Genomic DNA, 24,142 nt, shown 5'->3' with positions numbered 1-24,142 from the left:
ATGGCCAAAGTCTGTACAGCTAATTACCTTTGCCTCATTCTCTATGCTTCAACTCTGGGCACTTCATTCATGGAGTGGGGACATTCACTTTTCCAGTAACTATGTTATGGACTCTGTCAGCTGAACTTGCATTAATTTGACCTGATGTAGGTACAGAAGCTCCCAATGATTACCATTGTTCCAAACTAGAGGAGCAAACTTAGATTTCTATTGAATTGATTGAGTTAATTTAAGTGTATTTAATTATTTCCATTGTTATTCAATATTTTAAATAATATTCAGAATTGCTATTGATCTGATCATTTAAAAAATAATTTTTGAATGTTTTGTATGTTTGTGAAGCATGAACAAATATTTAAGCTATTTGACAGTTGGTTCAGCCCAGGAAGTTTGGCCTGCTATTGCCAGTCTCTGAGAATTTCCAGCCCTTCAACTAAAAAAGGGTTGAAATCAGCTTCTCTGAGGAAGTTCTAAATAGTGTTTTTGCTCAAGGTAAAAACAAATGTAACAATAGGTGGGTGAAGAGCACAGTAAGTGGTCCACTCTGAGCAAATCTCAGGCCAACACTTGCAGGCTTATGCTTTTAGTTGGAAAATTAACAAACATAGCTCAACATACTGTGATGCATACATAATTCCTTGGCAGTATGTTTCAATAACAGTCCTAGTGATTCTGCTTGGTGATTAATTTTCCCTACATGGTGTAAAGACATTATTAAATGGAGGAAGTTAAATCCTGATATGTGTTCCTTACCTTCTGTGGGTTTTTTTTGTGCTGCTGCAATGTATCCGGAGAAACAATTATTTTCCTCTCTTTACATTTGTGTACGGAAATAACATTAAACAATCTTGAATCTCCAAGGAAATGAATCTCAAGATAGAATATGGTAACATACAGTGTAATTCAGAGTTGAAAGTAAATATATTATCAAAATACATATATTTCACCGTATACAACCTTGCAATTCATTTCCTTGTAGGCATAGTCAATAACTCCATAATAGAATAATAACCACAATAGAACCAATGGAAGACCACACCAACTGTGTTCAACTAGTGTACAAAAGACAACAAACTGTACGAATACAAAAGGAAAGAAAGATGAAGACTCCTTGAAAGTGAGTCCATAGGTTGTGGGTACATTTCTGTATGGAGCAAGTGAAGTTGAGTGAAGTTATACCCTTTGCTTTAAGATCCTGATGGTTGAGGGGTAACGGCGGGAGGAGAGAGAGCAGCGCGCCGCGCGTGCGCAGCTCTCCAGTGAAAATGATATCGTATCCATTAAATAGGGGCTGTGGACAATTCTGATTTGATGGAGACACGTGAAAGCACAGAGGAACATCTGGAGAAATTTCTGAAACGCAGGTTCGTTGCTATTGCTACTGCGCGATTGAGAATCTTCCAGAGGGAAGGCCTCAAAATCCCCGGCTTTGCCTGCTGTTGGCGACCGAGATTGAGGTTGAATCGTTCGGATAGAGATGGTGCTCGGTACTCTGTGTCGGAGAGCTGATCGGAGGCTTGAAGTTTTCAGACGACTCAGAGTTGGACTGTGGTTGGGCATGGCAGAGAGAGTTTTTCTTCCTTCTGTCTGCATGAGATGTGGGACATTTGAGAGACTTTGAACTTTTTACTGTGCTCATAGACTGTTCTTCATCAAGTTATGGTATTGTTGCACTGTTGTAACTATGTTATAATTATGTGGTTTTGTTAGTTTTTTCAGTCTTGGTCTGTCTTGTGTTTTATAATATCACACCGGAGGAAATATTCTATCATTAATGCATGCATTACTAAATGACAATAAAAGAAGACTGCGTGTCTTCATAATCTGATAACTGTTCTTGAACCTGGTGGTGTGAGTCCATTGATGATAAATTTACTTTGAAGTTTTTTGAAATTTGAATATATTATGAGGAATTGTGTATAAGATGATGAGAGGCATTGATTGTGTGGATAGTCAGAGGCTTTTTCCCAGGGCTGAAATGGTTGCCACAAGAGGTCACAGGTTTAAGGTGCTGGGGAGTAGATACAGAGGAGATGTCAGAGGTAAGTTTTTTTACTTAAGAGTAGTGAGTGCATGGAATGGGTTGTCGGCAACAGTGGTGGAGGTGGATACGATAGGGTCTTTTAGGAGACTTTTGAAAATGCAGGACTATGGGGAAGTCTAGTAATTTCTAAGGTAGGGACATGTTCGGCACAACTTTGTGGGCTGAAGAGCCTGTATTGTGCTGCAGGTTTTAAAAAAAGTTGAGGGGAAATGAGATTGATGGGAATGCTCTTAAAGCTGCAATAACTTGGAATTTAATGCAGACATGTGTGATGTGTTGCACTTTGGGAGTACAGACCGGGGCAGGACTTCAACAGAACAGAGGGATTTGTGAATGCAGGTTCATAATTCCTCGAAAGGGGCATTACATGTAGGTAAGCTTGAAAGAGTTTTGGCGCATTTGCCCTCATAAATCAAAATTTTGAGTACAGGAGTTGGGATGTTACATTCCATTTGTACGAGACATTGGTGAGGCCTAATTTGGAGAATTGTGTCCAATTCTGGTCACCTGCCTACAGGAAAGATATCGATAAGATCAAAATAGTGCAGACAAAATTTACAAGGATGTTGCCAGGACTTGAGGACCTGAGTCATAGGGAAAAGTAGAATAGGTTGGAACTTTATTTCCTAGAGTGCATGAAAATGATGGAAGATTTCATAGAGGAATACAAAATTATGAGGGGCATAAATAGGGTAAACTGAAGCAGGCTTTTCCCACTAGAGATCATGGGCTAAGGGTAAAAGTTGAAATGTTTAGAGGGAAGATGAGGAGGAACATTTTCACTCAGCATGCAATGAGAATGTGGAACAAACTGCCAGCAGGAGTGGTGGATGCAGGTTTAGTTGCAACACTTAAGAGAAATTTGGATAGGTACATGGATGAAATTAATATGGAGGGATATGGTCTGGGTGCAGGTCAATTGGACTGCAGGTAAATAGTTTGGCATAGAGTAGATGGGCTTAGGGACTTGTTTCTATGCTGCAGTACTCGACTCTATTAACTTGATAGCCTCCAGTATTGTAAAGAAATACAAGATCTTGTTTTGAAATCACTTACGGATACCATAATGAGGTAATTTTCCACTATGTAACTAACAACTAATTGAGTTTTAACTATTTAAAAATATCGCATTGCTTCATAAATACATAGATACTTCAATATAAAACAAAGCTCTGCTTGATGGGATTTAATTCCATTAGTACCAGAATAATCATGAAATGTTGATAGCTCCATTCTGTGGGCAGTTATTTCTCTTTTTTATTTTACCCTGATTGATTTCTAATTTTAGATAAGCATTGAAATGAAAACTGTATATTTCAGTGTTGGCATTCACACAGTGTTCATAATTGCTATTCTGTTACAGTGAATCCTAAAGAGAACTTCAACTTGGAATTTTACATTTGTTGCTAAGGCAACATGTCTTTAGTTGTTGTGCATAGAACAGCCCATCTATAAATGTTACAGCTAGCGTTGCTAAATAAAACCTGCAAATCGCATGAAGTTTGTAGGTTTTTCTGTATTTGCATATTAGAGATAGCAACAGTGGGGTAATTGAGGCACGCAAGCCTCCATACACAGGCCTGCCCAGCCTTGTAATTACCCCTACCAGTTTAGCCCAGAGCCCTGGGTATTCCCAGAATTCTGTACATAAAGTTGAACTTGCTCACCTTTGGAATGGTTCGCTCTTATATCCTGTATGTAGAAATTTATAGCTAATTTTTAACAGTTTCTAAATGTCCATTGGAGTAAGGAATCACTCACTGCAGGGCCTCCAAATTCCCAAGATGGGTTCTCCTATCACATAGATAGGAATTCTACCCAAAGCAACAGGATAAAATAGCTCTCTAAAATAGTTTGGGGGTCATGTGGACATTATTTAGGCAACCAAATTGCCCTGTTAACCTACTTGGGCAACAAAACCATTTCAAACTTTATAAGAGTCAGACTATTTGATGTTTTCACAGACCAGTACATTGAACAGTACAGCATCAGTAAGTGAGTCACAATTAGTCACCTACTTTCCAGTAGGATTGGCTAAGTATTTTCCTCTTGGTCATAACCATCTACTGATCTACTAAGGGCATTAATCAATGAAACCTCCCAAAGTGGATTCACCTGCTGTAATTGAGATAATAATTACCTAGCTGATTTATGAGAGATGGCTCACAGTATTGTCTTTCATTACTTACAATCTATACTGCCCTTTGGGATAAATTAGATTTCATTTGAAAGAAAAGTAGTAAGGCTTTTTTCCCCTCAATTCTCTGCACCACACTCCAGTCCAATTGGTAGTGGTAATGCACCTTTAAATTGGACTGCCAACTACCAGAAGAGGAAGAAGAAGAAGATGAGAGATGGTTATCTCCCTGTAAAGCACCCAAAGCAATTGGGTAAGGCAATTTTCAGTGTAGCAAAAAAGCCTCATGGCTTTGCAGCTGTGCATTTATTGACCCAGACTTGGAGTGAAGACACAGAGACATGAAAAATTTTCTAAGTGAGGAAAAAAAATTGCTGGTATTTGAAATTCTGAACATCGAAAGATGGGTTAGTACTTCCACCTTATCTTTGATCTTCTCCATTCATTTGGTATTAACTGATGGAAGATAAATTAATGAAAAATAGTGTTTGAAATCTGAAGCAAATCAAAAGTATAGGGTCAATTAGTATGTATAAATCTGTCTCCATCTCTGGAGACAAACTGTCAACCAGCATCTTTTATAAACCTACCAATTCCCAGTTATCTTGACTATACCTCTTCCCACCATATCTCCTATTAAAAATGCTATTTCCTTTTCTCAGTTTCCTCATCTCCACTGCATCTGTTCCCAGGATGAGGCTTTCCTTTCCAGGACATCAGAGCTGTCTTCCTTCTTTAAAGAATGGGGTTTCCCTTCCTCCAGCATTGAGGCTGCCCTCACCCACATCTCTACTATTCCCGAACATTCACACTCACCCCATGTTCCGGCCAACTTAATAATGATAAAGACCGTCCTGTCCTTACCAACCACCCCTTAAGCCTCCAAATCCAACATATCATTCTCTGTTACTTTCATCATCTCTAAAGGGATCCTGCCACTGACATTATTTTACCTGCTTCCCTCTCTGCTTTCTGCAGGGATTGCTCCCTCCATGAGGAGCATAGAAGGTTGAGGGGGGACTTGATAGAGGCATTTAAAATTATGAGAGGGATAGATAGTTGACATGGATAGGCTTTTTCCATTGAGAGTGGGGGAGATTCAAACGAGGACATGAGTTGAGAGTTAAAGGGCAAAAGTTTAAGGGTAACATGAGGGGGAGCTTCTTTACTCAGAGGGTGGTGGCTGTGTGGAACGAGCTTCCAGCAGAAGTGGTTGAAGCAAATTCGATGTTTTCGTTTAAAGTTAAATTGGATAGCTATATGGACAGGAACTGAATGGAGGGTTATGGGCTGAGTGCAGGTTGGTGGGACTAGGTGAGAGTAAGAGTTCGGCACGGACTAGAAGGGCCGAGATGGCCTGTTTCCATGCTGTAATTGTTATATGGTTATATGATTGCCTTGTCCATTTATCCGCCGCCCCCCCCCCCCCCCGGACTAATCTTCCTCCCAGCACTTATCCCTGGCCAAAATGCTACATCTGCCCATTTACCTCCTCCCTCACCTCCATTCAGGGCTCCAAACAGTCCTTCCAGGTGAAACCCCTTTTTAACCAAGTGTTTGTAGATTTACCGCTCATTAGCCCCCCGCTAACAGCCACTGGACTCAGCGGTGAGAAAACCTCCCATCTCAAGCTCCATACGTCTAGAGTCAGTATGACTTGGGTCTCACCAAAACCAGGAAGTTGGGATGTCTCAACCACCCAACACCAATCTTTGCAAATACTGTGTCAATACTGCCCCCACGCAATTAGCTGTCGGCAAGAAATAACAGATCGTACACTGCATACAATTATAAAGAATATATATTTACCAATTTCAGCTTTATCAAACAGTCAGTAGAAAAAAGAAAAGAACAAAAAATAAAAAGGGGCCTTTACAGTTATCCCAGTCCAAACGTGCACTTAAGACCTTGATTCAAACCAATGTCCATCACAAAAACCTCCCTCTGCTCAGCATTTTCTAGAATATTCTTCCATTTCCATCATCCTGATAAGATCATAAGAAACAGGAGTAGGAGTAGGCCTTTTGACCCATCGCGCCTGCTCTGTCATTCAACAAGATCATGGCTGATCTGACCATGGACTTATCTCCATGTACCAGCCTTTTTCCCATAACTCTTAATTTCCCTACTATGCAAAAATCTATCCAACCTTGTCTTAAAGATATTTACTGAGGTCGCCTCCACTGCTTCACTGGGCAGAGAATTCTGGGAAAAGCAGTTCCTCCTCATCTCTGTCCCAGATCTACTCCCCCGATTCTTGACTTTATGTCCTCTAGTTCAAGTCTCATCTACCAGTGGAAACAACTTTCCTGCCTCTATCTTATCTAGCCCTTTCATAATTTGATATGTTTCTATAAGATCTCCCCTCATTCTCCTGAATTCCAGCAAGTACAGTCCCAGGCAACTCAATCTCTCCTCATATCTCCCTATGATTGGCTGACACAATATCCCTAAGTTGAACAACATAGCCCCTTTCTTTAGCTCAGACCCAAACATGCTTAAAGCAGAACAGACTGCTCTTACAGAACTCATAAAATGAATTGCCTACAGCATAAGTGGAAAAAATTTTAACCAGGACGTTACATAGGTTGGACAACACTTTACTTGCGAATCTGCTGGGGTCAGCTATTGTGTCTGGTGCTCCCTCTACACTGGTGAGGCCCATCGTAAACTGGGGACCACTTCATTGAGCATCTCTGATCTATCTGCCAAAAGTGGAACTTCAGTCATAGTCATACTTTATTGATCCTGAGGGAAATTGATTTTCGTTACAGTTGCCCCACCAAGAATAGAGTATAAATATAGCAATATAAAACCATAAATAATTAAATAGTAATATGTAAATTATGCCGGGAAATAAGTCCAGGACCAGCCTATTGGCTCAGGGTGTCTGACCCTCCAAGGGAGGAGTTGTAAAGTTTGATGGCCACAGGCAGGAGTGACTTCCTATGACACTCAGTGTTGCATCTCGGTGGAATGAGTCTCTGGCTGCATGTACTCCTGTGCCCACCCAGTACATTACGTAGTGGATGGGAGACATTGTCCAAGATGTCAAACATTGTGGTGGTCAAATTTTAATTTCCTTTCCCATTCCCATCCTGACATATTATTATCCCTCCCTTTTGTGCCATGATGAGGCCATTCTCAGGGTGGAGGAGTAACATCTTATATTCTGTCTGGGTAGCCTGCATCCTGATCAGAATCTAGTTTAATATCACTGGCATATATTGTGGAATTTGTTGTCTTTGGGACAACAGTACAATGCAATACATAATAATAGAGAAAAACATGAATTAAATTAAATAAATATACATGATAGTTAAATTAAATAAATTAACTATTGTAAAAATAGCAATAAAAAGTTGTGAGGTAGCGTTTGTGGGTTCAAAGTTCATTCAGAAATTGGATGGCAGAGGGGAAGAAGCTGTTCCTGAATTGTTGAGTGTGTGCCTTCAGGCTTCTGTAACTCTTTCCTGATGATAACATTGAGAACAAGACATGATCTGATGTTGGCATGAATATTGATTTCTCCTCCCGTTTTTATATATATATATTAAAAAAAAAAAAAAAAAAAAAAAAAAAAATTCCCTCACCTTTTCCATTCCTGAAGTATGGTCTGGGCCCAAAACATTGACTGCTTATTTATTTCCATGCATGCTGCCAGACCTGCTGAGTTCCTCCAGTATTTGGTGTATATTGCTCTGAACTTCCAGCATTTGCAGAATTTCTTATGTTTAAGGTGTTTTAAGTAGAGGAGTTCCTCAAGACTTGATGTGCGTCTGATCACAGCTGCACAGGAATGAATGTTGAGGAAAGCCTGAATCTTGGAATGGGGAAGTCTATCCAGTAATTCTACACTGTCATCTACCAACCGGTGGTTCTGTCTTCGAAGCTTCCTCTGTTAAACATGTCAATTGGAGCTTCCTCCAAGTAGCATTAAGTGATTTCTCTTGTGTGGTTGCGACCACCTACTGTAGCCACATAACATCACGTTATATGGCAATTTTTCCAATAGGAAGTTGTTATAGAGATTAGTGAGGTTACTGATGATGGACAGCAGGGAATTTCCATTCTCCCAACATGAAAAGTTTAATAATGTTTACTTGATTATGCTGTTGTAAGTTCCATTATCCATCTAAAAATTACTGTTCTTCACATTAACAGACTATGGTAAGGCCTGTCTGCTTGCAAATGATAATTCTTTTCTTTTAAAGGAATTAGTTTTTGTGCGGTGATTATAGGCACAAATTTCTATTGTATATGCAGTGAATAATTTCCATGATAAAATTATTGTAATTGCTATGTCATTGTTAACAATATATTGTTTGGTTACTTATTTCCCCACATGCTAGTGATTAAACGTAAAAGCCAAGCCGTTTCTTTATGCTTCAGCTTTCAAGTGATTTTAGCCCATTTTTCCTCTTATGATTGTTAATTTTGCAAATTACTCTAGTTATTATGTTTTCTGTTTATGCCTGACCCTACCTTGACCTCAAGATATGTTAACCTATACAGCATCCAGTAACGCATTGAATCCTTTGTTACTGATTTTTTTTCTCTCTCTCTCTCCTGGCACTCACCCATTTGTTCTGATAATTGTACACTCCAGAGATTTGGACATAAATGACTTGTAAAGTGCTTTATACATTTTAAAGGTTCTGTTTGAAAAACAAATTGCTGATAATTCTCGTTCCCATTAACACACTACAAAATCTCATGTATTTTGCAATTAATGAGTGGAAGTAAGCTTCACTTTGAATATTTTGTTAGAGGATTTTGGGTTTCAGTTCCTTAAGGAGACACTAATTAAATGTTAGTTGGATGAAGCGTTCTAGATTGAATTCAAGAGCAGCACAATTTTTTTTTAATTGAGCAAACCTTGTATATTGTTTGCCTTGTGTGTGAAGGGACAAACAATTAAATCTACTGAAATGTAACAGCTGGAAGATTCATTGCTTATTTTTCTTATTTCAGGACAGCTTTCCCTCTCGTTTTGGAGGAATCCATTTTGTCAATCAGCCTTGGTATATTCATGCTCTTTATACTGTCATTAGGCCCTTCCTGAAAGAGAAGACTAGAAAAAGGGTGAGATGAATATATTCAAAAATATTAAAAGATACAAAACAATTTGTAATTAAATTATCATGGGCATTTACCGTGCTAAAATCCTTGGAATGCAATATTGTCTTATTAAAACTATATATATTGAAGTGTACCACCACACTGGGTGTACAGGAACAATGAATTGACCTCATATGAAAAAGATACAGCAGTGAATTTAGATCAGGTTTATTTCATTGTGTTATGTAAAACAAATTGTCTACAGAATTGGTATTATCTGACAAATTCCTCATCTGCTAAGGGCGATTTTCCAACTGCAGTCTCGACAGGGACTCTTGTCCACTGAAATGATGGTGTGCTCTGTGTATGTTACAACACAGACTCCTAGAGAAAGGTCTTTGTAACTGAACTGAATGTTGGAAACAGTCGATGAAAATACAGGCACAGTGACTGTGAACCAAAAGGACTGTTCCATGTTCGATATCTTTATGTTGAGGTTTTGCCTTATTGAGTACCATCTCATTTCTACATTTGTATCAATGTAAATGAGTTTTTAACAAGTTATTCAAAAATCTAATATGAGAAACACATGAACTGCACTTGTGCAGCATTAATAGATAATGTTGCATTCTTTGTCACCCAGGAGGTAAGCATGGGAAATAATTTCCATACTCACCATTTGGATTTTTTGCATTCTCATTTTAAAATCATAATAAGATGATAGTATTTCAGTTGGACTTTCCTTCATGCGAAGCACAGAGACCTTCGTACCTGCCCAGAATAGATCTGACCTAAGAATGCTCGAGGGATTTTTTGTTTTGCAAATTAGAGCAGTAAATTCCCATATAATTGATAGCAACAGATTCCTCAGTGTTCTATAATGATTGTAGCATCTTTAAGGTAATAAGGTGCAATCATTATTAATGGACATAACTGGAGATCAGCTGGAGTTTACAGATAGCATGAGATCATTTAAAGGTTAATTGTTTTTTGTAGGTTGACATTTGCTTATTAATTTGCAAATCATTTCCTTGGTCATAGAAACAAACAGGAATTTGTAGCCACTGCCATCCTTCTTAGCCCACACTAAAGGAAACACTGAACTTGCATGTGCTGTTTCAGGAAAAAATTGTGGTAGATATATTTCAAGATAGAAAGCTTAAGGAGCACGTTGGACTTTGCTAGATATTGGTAGTATTAATTTAAATATGAAAAATGCTTTTGAAAGGTTTTGCAGCTATAATATTCCAATATTAACATGAATGTTTTGTTGCTATGTCATCTTTCTAGATATTTATGCATGGAAATAACCTAAATAGTCTTCATCAGCTTATACATCCCGAAATCTTGCCTTCAGAATTTGGAGGGATGCTGCCACCCTACGACATGGGAACATGGGCAAGAACTCTGCTGGAACACGAGTATGACGATGACAATGAATATGTTAGCGATTCCTATAATATGTCTTTCAAAGATGTGGAAAAGTCCTTGTCTCCAAAATCTATGAAGAGGTTTGTATTCTATTTATCTAATTTGCAATGCTGCCTGTATATCTCTCTGACAAATGTATTTCAATTTATAAAATCTGCCAAGTAGGGAAGTACCAATCTATCTGAATATATATGGGGAAAATGTCTATGGTTGCTTTGTTCTTGAAGTACCAATTTACATTTCTTTTTATTTTAAGTGGGCTTGTTGAGAGAGCTACTCGTGATTAGTATTAGTTGTAGATTCATACCACATGGGAACTGGCCTTTTAATCCAGTGAATCTGCTCTGATCGTGCAGCATCCATTTTCTACATTATTTCTATTTTTGAAATACAAGATTTTTCCCTAGATTCCCATTAGCCTTTTCTAGATGCTAGCACTCACCCAGACACTATATCAACTACCATTTGACCTATGACAATTTAAAAAATGGATAATATTGTTAACCTTTATGCCCATATTATTGGCTTATGCCAACTATTAGGGAATCAGCCTTGAAGACACTTGGTATGAGACAACAATATGTATGGATATTAAATTCTGAAACACCTTTTTCATTATATAAAATAGCCCAAATATAACTTCAAAAACTTATCAAAACTTTATTTCATTCTGTGAGCCCTAAGTTCCCATTTTTTCAGCCGTGAGGTTGGCGGCCAAATGTTGATCTAGCAATAATATGTGCCCATTTTAATTGAATCTCTTTAGAGAGATTTCTACAGAGACGTTAGGAACATTAACGAATTGTTTCAAAATGCTAGCAAACATCACAGCAGGGATTGGGCTAAAGAGAGAGAAAGTTGTCAAGTAGATCATTGTAATCCCTTATGATGAATTGCTGTTTTCTGCTATCTGCAGTTTACCAAAGCTAGTTCTTCATTTCCTCTAAGAGGACATAATCTTGTTATGGTTTGGAGGCTTGCGTGCCTCAATGACATGAGGGCTATGTTGGCTGGAGTCAGGACTTTATGCTTTTGCTCTTGTTCAGGTCACCCATGTCAAACAGATCAAAGGTTAGAGGCCAGACAAAGAGTGGTTCACCGGTCCTCCAGGTTCAGGGGTTTAGCTCAGGCCTAATAACCTTAACTGGTTAAAAAAAAAACTGTTACGGAAACAGCAATGAAGAATCCTTCTACATCTGAGAGCGATGGTATTCCTGAGTCTTCAGACTTGCATGACTGACAGTAATGAAAAATGAGGAAGCTACTGACACGATGAAGAAAGCTCTGAACAACACCGAAGATGGTCACTGGTGCCTAAACACCAGTGCATCCTTGGCAGTAGTTAAGCAACATGCACAAAATGCTGGCAAATTCCGTGAGTCAGGCAGCATGTATATTTACTGTCTGTTGCATTGCTGGCATTTAGGGCAGCAATGAAGGTCCTCCATCTCTGTCTGTCCACACCATCACACACAGATATAGAAAGATTTTTCATTGCTGTTTTTGTAACAATTGTTTTTGACCAGTCAGGATTGTTAGCCCTGAGCTGAACCCCTGAACCTGGAGGACCGGTGGACCACTCTTAATCTGGCCTCTACCCTTTGACCTGTTTGGCATGGGTGATCCTACCATGAGCCAAAGCACAAGGTCCTGACTCCAGCCAACATAGCTCTGTGGGCCATTGATGCACACAAGACTCCAAACCATACAACAATTCTGTGGTCCACTTGGAGGGGGCAGCTCTTATGCAGGGCATAAATATTCAATGTTTCAAAATATCCAGCATCTGCAGAATCTCATGTCTGAGTCCTATTTTATTTTAATGATGAGTCTCCCATTTTAAAGCAGTTTTTCAAAACCGAGTGGCAATGAAGGTATATTAAGACCAGGATATCTTGCAATGCAATAAAAACTGCATCGAACAATGTTCGTTAGATTATACAGAGAGTCACAGAAGCAGATTCCTTGGCCCACTGAGTTCATATCAGTCATCAGGCACTCACTTTACAGCAAAACACCATTTGTCCATTTTATTCTTCCCACATTCTAATCAACTTCCTCCACATCAAAATTCTATCATTCATACACATGTTAGGATGGACTTATAGTGGCCAAGTAACTGATATCCCACAACCCAAAGACTTGCATTTTGGAAATAGAAGCAACTCAAGATTCAAGATTGTTTAGTTTTATAAGGAAACAAAATAATTATCACTCTGGATCCAATGCAGCATACATTTCAAAAAAGAATAAGATAAAGAACACAGTGTTTATTATTTATTTATTTGCTTGTCTGTGCCGTTCAGCAAACCCTGATTTAACTCTGGCCTAATCTTGGGATAACTTACAAGATTAAATTTACGTTTGTACATAATGTGACTCTGACAGGAAATGATAAAGTAGTGGTCGTGGATGGTGTGGTGGGTTAGTGGGTGGAACTGTTGGTCAACTTCACTGCTTGGGGAAAAATAGCTCATACAGTCACAGAGAGGAACTCAACACTGGTGGTCACGTTTAACCTGGGTCACTGCAGTTGTGAGAGAGCAGCTCTACTAGCTGTGCCACTGTGCTGCCTATTATCTGACTGATTGATCATCTCTAGACCCCAGGCGGAAGACAAGCTTTCAGAGGGATGAATATAATAATACCTTTATTCTCGTTCCACTAGAAGGACTGAATGGAGTTGCAAAATTTTTGATTGATTTCCCCCAAAACAAATATGAGATATAACATTTACATAAAATTTACACCTTTTAATGGCCAAATTATTCCAAAGTATGCCCTTTGCTCTGTGAATAATTCTGGCAGTATCCCCAAGGACTCTGTCATTGATTGAAGTTATAATCAACCGGTTATTTCACAGAATGTAAAGTGCCCACCATTAAAAGCAGTAGACCACAGCTGATTCAGAGAAATGCACATCTGACCTCTAAGTACTCATGCGACATGCCATGAATACGATCAAATTTTGTTAATAAAATGAATTTTCAGATCGAGGGCTCATTAACTCATCTTAAAATGTGTAGTTAAAAATGAGTTAATGCATGTGTAAGAGTAAACCACAGAAATACCGCATGAAGCTATATTTGGTGAAGGAGAATCCTAAAGGATTCTACAGATATGTTAGGAGTAAGAGGTTTGCTAGGGACAATATTGGAGGATTAGAGGATAGCCAATGTTGTTCTGTTTAAAGAAGGCTCCAAACATAAACCAGGAAATTATAGACCGGTGAGTTGGACATCGGTCGTGGGAAAGTTATTGGAAAGTATTCTAAGGGACTGGATATATAAGCATTTGGATAGACATGGATGGATTAAGGACAGTCAACATGGCTTCATGCGTGGTAGGTCATTTCTAACCAATCTTATAGAGTTTTTCGAGGAAGTTACCAGGAAAATGGATGAAGGCAAGGCAGTGGATGTGAGGTAGTAAATTGGATTGGACATTAGCTTTGAGGGAGAAGCCAGAAAGTGGTTGTAGATGGTTGCCTCTCTGACTGGAGGCCTGTGATGAGTGGTGTTCCATGGGGATTGGTACTGGGTCCTTTGTTGTTTTGCCATCTATATCAATGATCTGGATGGTAAGGTAGTTAACTGGGATAGCAAGTTTACTGATGACACCAAGAGTGGGGGTATAGTGGAGAATGAAGAAGGCTATCATGGTTGCAAAGGGATCTGCATCAGCTGGGAAAATGAGCTAAGAAATGGCAAATGGAATTTAATGCAGACAAGTATGAGGTTTTGCACTTCGGTAGTTACAAACAGGGTAGGTCTTAAACAGTGAACGGTAGGGCACTGAGGAGTGTGGTAGAACAAAGGGATCTGTGAATATGGGTTCATAATTCATTGAACGTGGCATCACATGTAGGTAGAATCATAAAGGAAGCTTTCATCACTTTGTCTTCATAAATCAAAGTACTGAGTACAAGAGATGGAATGTTATGTTAAAGTTCTATAAGGTGTTGGTGAGGCTTAACTTGGAGTAGTAGATCATAAGACCATAAGACATAGGGGCAGAATTAGGCCATCTGGCCCATCGTCTGCTCCGCCATTTAATCATGGCTGATCCTTTTTTCTATCTTCTCCCCCACCCTAGTCCCCCGTAACCTTTGATGCCATGTCCAATCAAGAACCTATCAATCTCTGCCTTAAATACAGCCAATGACCTGACCTCCACAGCTGCATGTGGCAACAAATTCTATAAATTCACCACCTTTTGGCTAAAGAAATATCTCTGCATCTCTGTTTTGAAAGGGTGCCCCTCTATCCTGAGGCTGTGCCCTCTTATCCTAGACTCTCCCAACATGGGAAACATCCTTTCCACATCTACTCTGTCTAGGACTTTCAACATTCAAAAGTTTTCAATAGGATCCCCTCTCATCCTTCTGAATTCCAGTGAGTACAGACCCAGAGCCATCAAACGTTCCTCGTATGATAACCCTTTCATTCCTGGAATCATCCTTGTGAACTTCTTCTGGACCCTCTCAGCACATCTTTTATAAGATGAGGGACCCAAAACTGTTCACAATATTCAAGGTGAGGCCTCATCAGTGCTTTATAAAGCCTCAGCATCACATCCTTGCTCTTGTATTCTAGATCTCTTGAAATGAATGCTAACATGGCACTTGCCTTCCTCACCACCGACTCAACCTGCAAGTTAACCTTCAGTGTGTTTTGCACAAGGACTCCCAAGTTCCTCTGCATCTCAGATTCCTGGATTTTCTTCCTGTTTAGAAAATAGTCCGCTCATTTATTTCTACTACCAAAGTGCATGACCATGCATTTTCCAACATTATATTTCATTTGCCACTTTTTTACCCATTCTTCTAATCTGTCTAAGTCCTTCTGCATCCTACCTGTTTCCTCAACACTATATGCCCCTCTTCATATCTTCATATCATCTGTAAACTTGGCAACAAAGCTATCTATTCCATCATCTAAATCATTTATATACAGCATAAAAAGAAGTGCTCCCAACACCGACTCCTGCTGAACGCCACTAGTCACTGGCAGCCAACCAGTAAAGAATCCTTTTATTCCCACTCGCTGCCTCGTACCAATCAGCCAATGCTCTAACCATGTTAGTAACTTTCCTGTAATACCATGGGCTCCTAACTTGGTAAGCAGCCTCATGTGTGGTACCTTATTGTGCGCAGATTTGGTCATCTGCCTACAGCAAAGACATAAATAAGGTTGAAAGAGTACAGAAAATATTTGCAAGGATGTTGCCAGGTCTTGAGGACTTCAGTTATAAGGAACGATTGAATAGGTTAGGACTGTATTCCTTAGAATATAGAAGATTGGGAGGAGATTTGTTAGGTATATACAGAATTATAAGGGGTATAGATGGGGTAAATGCAAGCATGCTTTTTCCAGTGAGGTTGGGTAGTACTACAGCCAGATTACATGGGTGAAAGTTGAAAAATTTAAGGGGAACATGAGGGGGAATCTTCACTCAGAAGGGTGTGAGAGTGTGGAATGAGCAGCCAGCACAAGTGGTGCGTGCTAGCTTGATTTCAATGTTTAAGACCAGAAGACCATAAGATATATGAGCAGAATTAGGCCATTTGGCCCATTGAATCTGCTTTGCCATTTCATTATGACTGATCCAATTTTCCTCTCAGCCCCAATCTCCTGCCTTCTTCCCATATCCCTTCATGCCCTGACATAGAAAAATAGAAACTTAGAAATCTACAGCACATTACAGGCCCTTTGGCCCACAATGTTGTGCCCATCATGCAACCTACTCTAGAAACTGCCTAGAGTTTCCCTACTGCATACCCCTCTACTTTTCTAACCTCCATGTCCTATCTAAGAGTCTCTTAAAAAAAAAAACCCTATTGTATCCGCCTTTACCACCTTTGCTGGCAGTGCATTCCACGCACCCACCACTCCTTGCATGAAAAACTTAACTCTAGCATCCCCCTTGTACCTACTTCTAAGCACCTTACCTCGTGTAACCAATTCAGCCCTGGGAAAAAGCCTCTGCCTATCCACATGATGAATGCCTCTCATCATCATATACAGGTCTATCAGGTCACTTCTCATCCTCCGCCATTCCAAGGGGAAAGGGCCAACCAAGATCACTCAACCTATTCTCCAATCCAGGCAACATAATTGTAAATCTCCTCTACACTCTCTCTATAGTATCCATATCCTTCCTGTAATGAGATGACCAGAACTGACCAATCAAGGATCTATCAACCTCTGCCTTAAATATACATAAAGACTTGGCCATTACAGCTTCCTGTGGCAAAGAATTCCACAGATTCACTAATCTCTGGCTAAAGAAATTCCTCATCATCTCTGTTCTAAAAGATGCCCCTCTATTCTGAGGCTTTGTCCTCTGGTCTTAGGCTCACCCACCATAGGAAACATCCGCTCCATACCCACTCTATCAAGCCCTTTCACCATTCGATAGCTTTCAATGAAGTCACCCATCATTCTTCAGATTTTCAGTGAATACAAGCCCAGAGCCACCAAATGCTCTTCAGATGACAAGCTGTTCAATCCTGGAATCATATTCATGAGCCTCCTTTGAATCCTCTCCAGTTTCAGCACATCCTTTCTAAGATAAGAGGACCAAATCTGGTCACATTACTCCAAGTGAGGCCTCACCAGTGCTTTATAAAGTCTCAACATTACACCCTTGCTTTTATGTCCCAGTCCTCTTGAAATGAATGCTACAGGCTCAATCTGCAAGTTAACTTTTAGGGAATCCTGCACAAGGACTCACTTCCCTTTGCACTTCAGTTTTTTTTTTATTTTCTCTCTCTCCATTTAGAAAATAGTTAACCATTTCATTTCTTCTACTAGAGTGCATGACCATGCACTTCCCAACACTATTCTGTTTGCTATTTCTTTGTTCATTCTCCTAATCTGTCCAAGTCCTTTTGTAGCCTCTCTACTTCCTCAAAACTACCTGCCCCTCCACCTATCTTCATACCGTCTGCAAACTTACTGACATACAACGTATAAAGAATCAGTCCCAACGTAGAACCCTGTGGAGCGCCACTAGTCACCGGCAACCAGCCAGAAATGGCTCCCTTTATTCCCATTCATTGCTTCCTGCCAATCGGCCACTGCAATCGCCATGCTAGAATCTTTCCTATAATACCATGGGCTCATAGATTGTTAAGCAGCCTCATGTGTAGCACTTTGTCAAAGGCCTTCCTAAGGGAAGTTTGGATAGGTACATGGATTGTAGGGACATGGAGGGTAATGATTCCGGTGCAGGTCGATGGGAGTAGGTGGTTTAAATAGTTTTAGCATGTCCTAGATGGGCCAAAAGGCTTTTTCTGTGCACTTCTCTATGACTCTATGATGCAATGAACAAATCCTGTGTACATATTATAAACATGAGAAGATCTGCACATGCTGCAAATCCACAGCAATACACACAAAATGATGGACACACTCAGCAGATGAGGCAGCATCTATGGAAATGAGTAAACCGTTAACATTTCAGTCTTGAAGAAGGGTCTCAGCCTGCAACATTGCTTATTCATTTCCATAAGTGCTGCCTGAGCTGCTGAATTCCTCCAGCATTTTGTGTGTATTCCCGTGTACATACGCAAACAACACAGATTGTAAATTCTTATGTATCAACCACTAAAACTAACAGAATGGATCTGGCTGCACTTATTCCGTAAGGGTGCATCTTCCCTCCAGAACTGTTTACTCAACCTGGCTTTGTTTTTGCATTGACTTTGAATTAAGATTGTTGGAATAGTCATGAATGCTCAGCCATTTATAGAGCTCCAATCTGACATCGGGAAAGATCCCTGTGCTTGAAGGGTAACATTATGGAATCAAGGGAAAGTTGTCCTTGTTCCATATCTGCAGCTCCTGGTGAACTGCTGATAGCTATTGTGCTTCAGTAGGCAATTTCCTCTCCAATGAAATGCCCCTGGCATACTTTAACCTAAAGTTCCTTCCTGTGATAGAGCTTCACTTTCTGTGCCATTTATTTATTTGTTTATTTAGAGAAACAGCATGAACAAGCCCTTCTGGTCCAATGAGTTATGTGGCCAAGCAACCCACCTATTTAACCGCAGCCTAATCAGGGGACAATTTACAATGACCAGTTCACTTACTAACCTATATGTCTTTGGACTGTGGGAGGAAACCAGAGCACCCGGAGAAAACCCATACGCTCACTGGAAGGACTTACAAACTTCTTACAGACAGTAAAAACATAGGACCATAGAAAACCTGCAGCACACTACAGGCCCTTCGGCCCACAAAGCTGTGCCGAACATGTCCCTACCTTAGAACTACCTAGGCTTTACCCATAGCCCTCTATTTTTCTAAGCTCCATGTAGCCATCCAGGAGTCTCTTAAAAGATCCTAACGTTTCCGCCTCCACCACTGTCGATGGCAGCCCATTCCACGCACTCACCACTGTTTTTATTTTTATATATATATATATATATATATATATATATATATACACACACATATATACATATATACATATATATATATATTAAAAAAAAACTTACCCCTGATGTCCCCTCTGTACCTGCTTCCAAGCATCTTAAAACTGTGCCCTCTCGTGCTAGCCATTTCAGCCCTGGGGAAAAGCCTCTGACTATCCACACAATCAGTGCCTCTCACCATTTTACAAAGTGCTGGAATTGAACTCTGAACTCCAACATTCCGAGCTGTAATAGCATCGTGCTAACTGATATGCTACCGTGGTGATTCACTGATTTTAATATCTTTGATAGTTTACAAAATAGAAAATAAAATTATTTAAAACACAAATAATTTAAAAACATTAAACTAAAGCACACATGTTAAAACCATGACTTAACTTCTCCTTTGCTGTCCCGCCTGCAGGCCTAGATTCTCCATTGAATAACAATGGGGCCCGAGGTTGACTAATGCTGGATCCATCATTCCCAGTATAATGCTGGGATTTACAGCAAAATTCAATCTTGCCACTAGAAACTGAATCTTTTAACAAATCCCAGATTAACACACAATTCTTTCTGAATGGCTACTTGCCAGCAGTATACGGCTAATGGTGTAAAGGGGGCAATGGGAGGAGAACTAAAAACAATGGGAGGAGGGCTGACTAAGACAGCGAGCTCCTTCTAGCACCACATTACAGGTGTTTATCCACCTTAAGGTTCAGGAGTCTTCAACTGGTTCTCAGTATTATTTATTACTTTCTTTTGTACTTGTGCAGTTTATCTTCTTTTGACATTGGTTGTTTGTTCAGTCTTTGTGCGTCATTTCTCATTGATTCTGTTGTTACTTCTTTGTTCTAGCATGGGTGCCTGCTGGGCCGGTTATCCAGAGCAGAGAAGGCTGTTCAAACATCCATCGCTCACAACAGCCCAGTTATAATACAGAACTATGTAGGAGAACTATGTGGCCCATTGAGTCTGCTCCACCATTTCATCATGGCTGATCCAATTTTCCTCTCAGCTCCAATCTCCTGCCTTCTCCCTGTATCTGACCAATCAAGAATCTATCAACCTTTGTCTTAAATATACATAAAGACTTGGCCTCCACAGCTGCTTTTGGCAAAGAATTCCATAGATACACCATGCTTTAGCTAAGGAAAGTCCTCCTCACCTCCATTCTAGAAGGACGCCCCTCTATTCCAAGGCTGTGTCCTCTGGTCTTAGGCTCTCCCACCAAAGGAAACTTCCGCTTCACATCCACTCAGTCAAGGCCTTTCACCATTCGATAGGTTTCAATTAGGTCACCCCTCATTCTTCTGAATTCCAGTGAAAACAGACCCAGAGCCATCAGACGCTCTTCATATGACAAGCCATTCAATTCTGGAATCTTTTTTGTGAACCCCCTTTGAACACTGTCCGGTTTCAGCATATCACTCACATATGTCATGAAATTTGATTTTTTTTGGTATAAGCAGTGCAGTAGATAAAATTGATATAGTATCATGCAAAAGTCTCTGTCACTAGTTACATATATGGTTAATAAAGAAAACAGGGTAAACAGTCCTATTGTTGAAAGCATATTCAAAGTGAACCTATGCTTTTGAGTATTCTTGGTGTCACCTCCAGAAACGTACCCTTGCTGCCCAGCTGTACAACAGCCAATATTCCCAGTCATCAGTGAAGCACTCGGACCTCACTGGAATGAACCAGAGTTCAGCACCCTGCATGTTATTCTAATTACGGTTTCATTGAAAAATTTCTATCTGTAAGCTGGAGTTTGAAATGTGTATCAATATTTTGACAGCTCTATCACCAGCTGTAGTTTTGTTTCATGAAGTTCATTAGAATCATAAAATTAACATGAGGATGCTTAGCATTAGACAAAGATGAAGGGACAAATGATTAATTCCATTTAATTCCTCAGTCATTTAGAGTTTTTTCTCACTTGCTGTTCAGGGAGAATGATCAAGGATCAACGTTATTCACCATATACATTTACATATATTAGGAATCTGTTTTGGTGTGTTGGCACAGCATGCAACAAAAACATTCACATTTTATTCCATATCCCTACTAATTTTATTTTTATATAATTCTTTATAACTGTTGCAACATAGAAAACCTACAGCACAATACAGGCCCTTCAGCCCACAAAGCTGTGCCAAACATGTCCCTACCTTAGAACTACCTAGGCTTTAGCCATAGCCCTCTATTTTTCTAAGCTCCATGTAGCCATCCAGGAGTCTCTTAAAAGACCCTATCGTTTCTGCCTCCACCACCGCCGGCAGCCCATTCCATGCACTCACCACTCTGTTTATATAAAAAAAAAACTTACCTCTGACATCTCCTCTGTACCAACTTCCAAGCAACTTAAAACTATGCCCTCTCGTACTAGTCATTTCAGCCCTGGGGAAAAGCCTCTGACTATCCACACGATCAATGCCTCTCATTATCTTGTACACCTCGACCAGGTCACCTCTCATCCTCTGTCGCTCCATGGAGAAAAGGCCAAGCTCACGCAACCTATTCCCATAAGGCTTGCTCCCCAATCCAGGCAACATCATTGAAGTTGTTGAATTTGTTGTTTTTTATTGCAATCAAAATACATAAATACCAGCATGTATTTACAGTGTAAACAGCATTATAAAATATGGTTTAAAGTGCTTACGGTGCAGTGCAGTCACGGGGCTAATAGAGTGGGTGTGTGGGGTCTAGCTAGAATGGTTGATCAGTGGTCTAACACTAAAGGAAATTGTTCAACCAATGTGAATGTGCCTACTCTTTGGAAGAGTTTTAAACATGTCCTCCTTGTAGACATGAGGTGGCATCCATTCTGCCTTCCAGAAAGTCACTCTTCTGGTTGGAGTGTAAGGAGATAGTTTAGAACATTCTGTAAAGTTCCTGTCGTGCATGCCCACCCAGCTTCAAACTGCTGCCTGTGGTCATCTGAGGGAACAGTCTGCAAGGACTCCTTGCATATCAGGCTCCTTCTCAGAGGACTGGGTGGACAAAGATGCAATGGCCAGATGGTCAGATGAAACTGGGTTTCTCTACCACTGTGACCGTCTCCCAGTATTGGCTGAGATGGAATCTGGACCCTCAAATGCAGACTTCTGTCCTATCCTTGGTAATAGCTCTGAGTAGTTGGGGGGTGGGTTTGGAAACTGGCCCGTGCATCATCTTCTCCATATGATGGATGACCTCATATGAATCACATTTGTTCTTCTGCAGGAGAATTGTGGATTCTGCACATTCTTCTGCCATTTGCATGTGTTCCACTCCCCACCCCCCTACCCTGAGACACTATCAGAGGTGTGGCAGTATGTTAATTGGCCACTGTAAACTTCTCTTTGTGTAACCAGGGACCGATCACGGGGAGTTGCTGAGCATGTGAGAGAGAAGTTGCTCCCTGGCATAGGGATTATCAGTGTGGCCAGACACCATCCCATCCTCCTCCTGCAAACCTCTCCTAACGATGCCCCCTTCGGTACCCAGCCCTGCTACTGGACAGTACCTCGCTTCTACAACCAGAGCATTAGTCACCACCTGTAAGCCCAAAGGAGAATTAAGGAGCTCTCTGTTCTCTGCTTGTTCATGTTTGCCACCACCCTGTGTACCCCTGCTGTCTGTGCATATTGGGGCATATGCATTTAATAGCTATGAACCTGTGAAATTAGTGTGTGCAGGTTCTGTAAAATAGTGCTGGCTCCATCTTACCACATAACTTCAGCTGAAAAGCATGTTACTACTTTGTAAAATTATTTTAACCAATTATACAGTATCTCTACTGTGACATCAGGCAAGATCATTTGATTCCAAACAACTGGTTTATTGATCATTATAAAATGTCTCTCTGGTGCTTCCTGCTCCCTCCCCTCTCCCTTCCCCTTTTCCCAACCATAATTCCCCTCTCTCGCCCCCCCTTCCCACTCTCAGTCCACCATGGTGACCCATAACAGAATCAGATTTATGATCACCCACATATCTCATGAATTTTTTTTGCAGCAGTACAGTGCAATACATAAAATTACTGTGGTACTGTGCAGTAGTCCTAGGCACCTGGCTACGTATGTATATGTGCACAGTACTGTGTATGCAATAGGTTGCTAGGCAATTGATTGCAAAATCTGCTGACAATCTAATGACTCCGAGGAGAGCTCAGAATATCCTGTTTATGTTTTTATTTTGTGTCCTTTCCTACTGTCCACTCAATGCTGGCAAGCTGGGTGAAGTTCCCTGGATACCAGCTGTCCTCTCTGGCCTTATCCAGGTGACTGAGCAGATTGGTAAGAACAGGCTCAAGAACAACCGGCTTGAATATCTGGGGAGGGGGGGGGAATATAAAGTCAAAATAAACTCACATCTGTTACCTATCCTACTCTTGTGTACTCTGCTTTGGTTTTCCAGATCCCAATCAGTGGTCGAAGCTGGAGTCCTGAAACACATAGATAAAGACGATGAAAACACCCAACCTTTGCTTTCCCTGGATTAGCACCTTCCAGGCCACAGAATATTCAAGAGAGAGTAAAGCGCTTCTTCAAGGGGGGTTCTGCACTTAACACAGAGTATTCTGTGTAAAATGCCGCGGTAACATGTCACTTGGTATGGACACTGCAAACTAGAAATAGGCTGTAATATTCGCAGATGCATCCTTGCCTGCCCGTTGGATGGTAACTGTTGGTAAATAATGTCTTTATTCAAAAAGTGGAAGTGCCAACTTTATTGTAAATACATTTTCGTATCATCATTGGGAAGTATTTCAACGCTATTCAGCAAAATTCAATATAAAATAATAGTGGAACTATTTTCTGAGCCAAGTTTACCGGTTGTGCAGCCTGTACCAAGTACTGTCTGGTTAAACTTTTATCCTCACCAACAGTGTTTTCCTTCAAGAAAGGTAATGCTTTGGTTGGAGAAAAGTAGCTGTGGCCCAAGTTTAGGGTTCAGTATTTCTTGTCAGTTTGATTGTTTAATGCGGTTACACTATAAGAATAATACTTGCATTTATATAGCGCCTGCTCATAATGACACCACCTCAAAGCAATTCACTAGG

The 24,142-nt window shown here is 40.3% G+C and overlaps 1 protein-coding gene across 1 annotated transcript in view; it reads left to right on the top strand.

The window, feature by feature from the left end:
• clvs2 (clavesin 2) overlaps positions 1 to 23,581 on the top strand; it is a 124,539-nt gene extending 100,958 nt beyond the window's left edge. Inside the window, exons 3-5 of the mRNA XM_072279179.1 lie at positions 9,156 to 9,266; positions 10,533 to 10,753; positions 23,497 to 23,581. Of these exons, the coding sequence (XP_072135280.1) occupies positions 9,156 to 9,266; positions 10,533 to 10,753; positions 23,497 to 23,581 (417 nt within the window). The remainder of the gene's footprint in view (positions 1 to 9,155; positions 9,267 to 10,532; positions 10,754 to 23,496) is intronic.
• Positions 23,582 to 24,142: the final 561 nt, after the last annotated feature.

The sequence above is a fragment of the Mobula birostris genome, chromosome 2 (genome assembly GCF_030028105.1).
Source record: "Mobula birostris isolate sMobBir1 chromosome 2, sMobBir1.hap1, whole genome shotgun sequence".
Taxonomy (NCBI): Eukaryota; Metazoa; Chordata; class Chondrichthyes; order Myliobatiformes; family Myliobatidae; genus Mobula; species Mobula birostris.
This window is presented reverse-complemented; position numbering and strand designations above follow the sequence as displayed.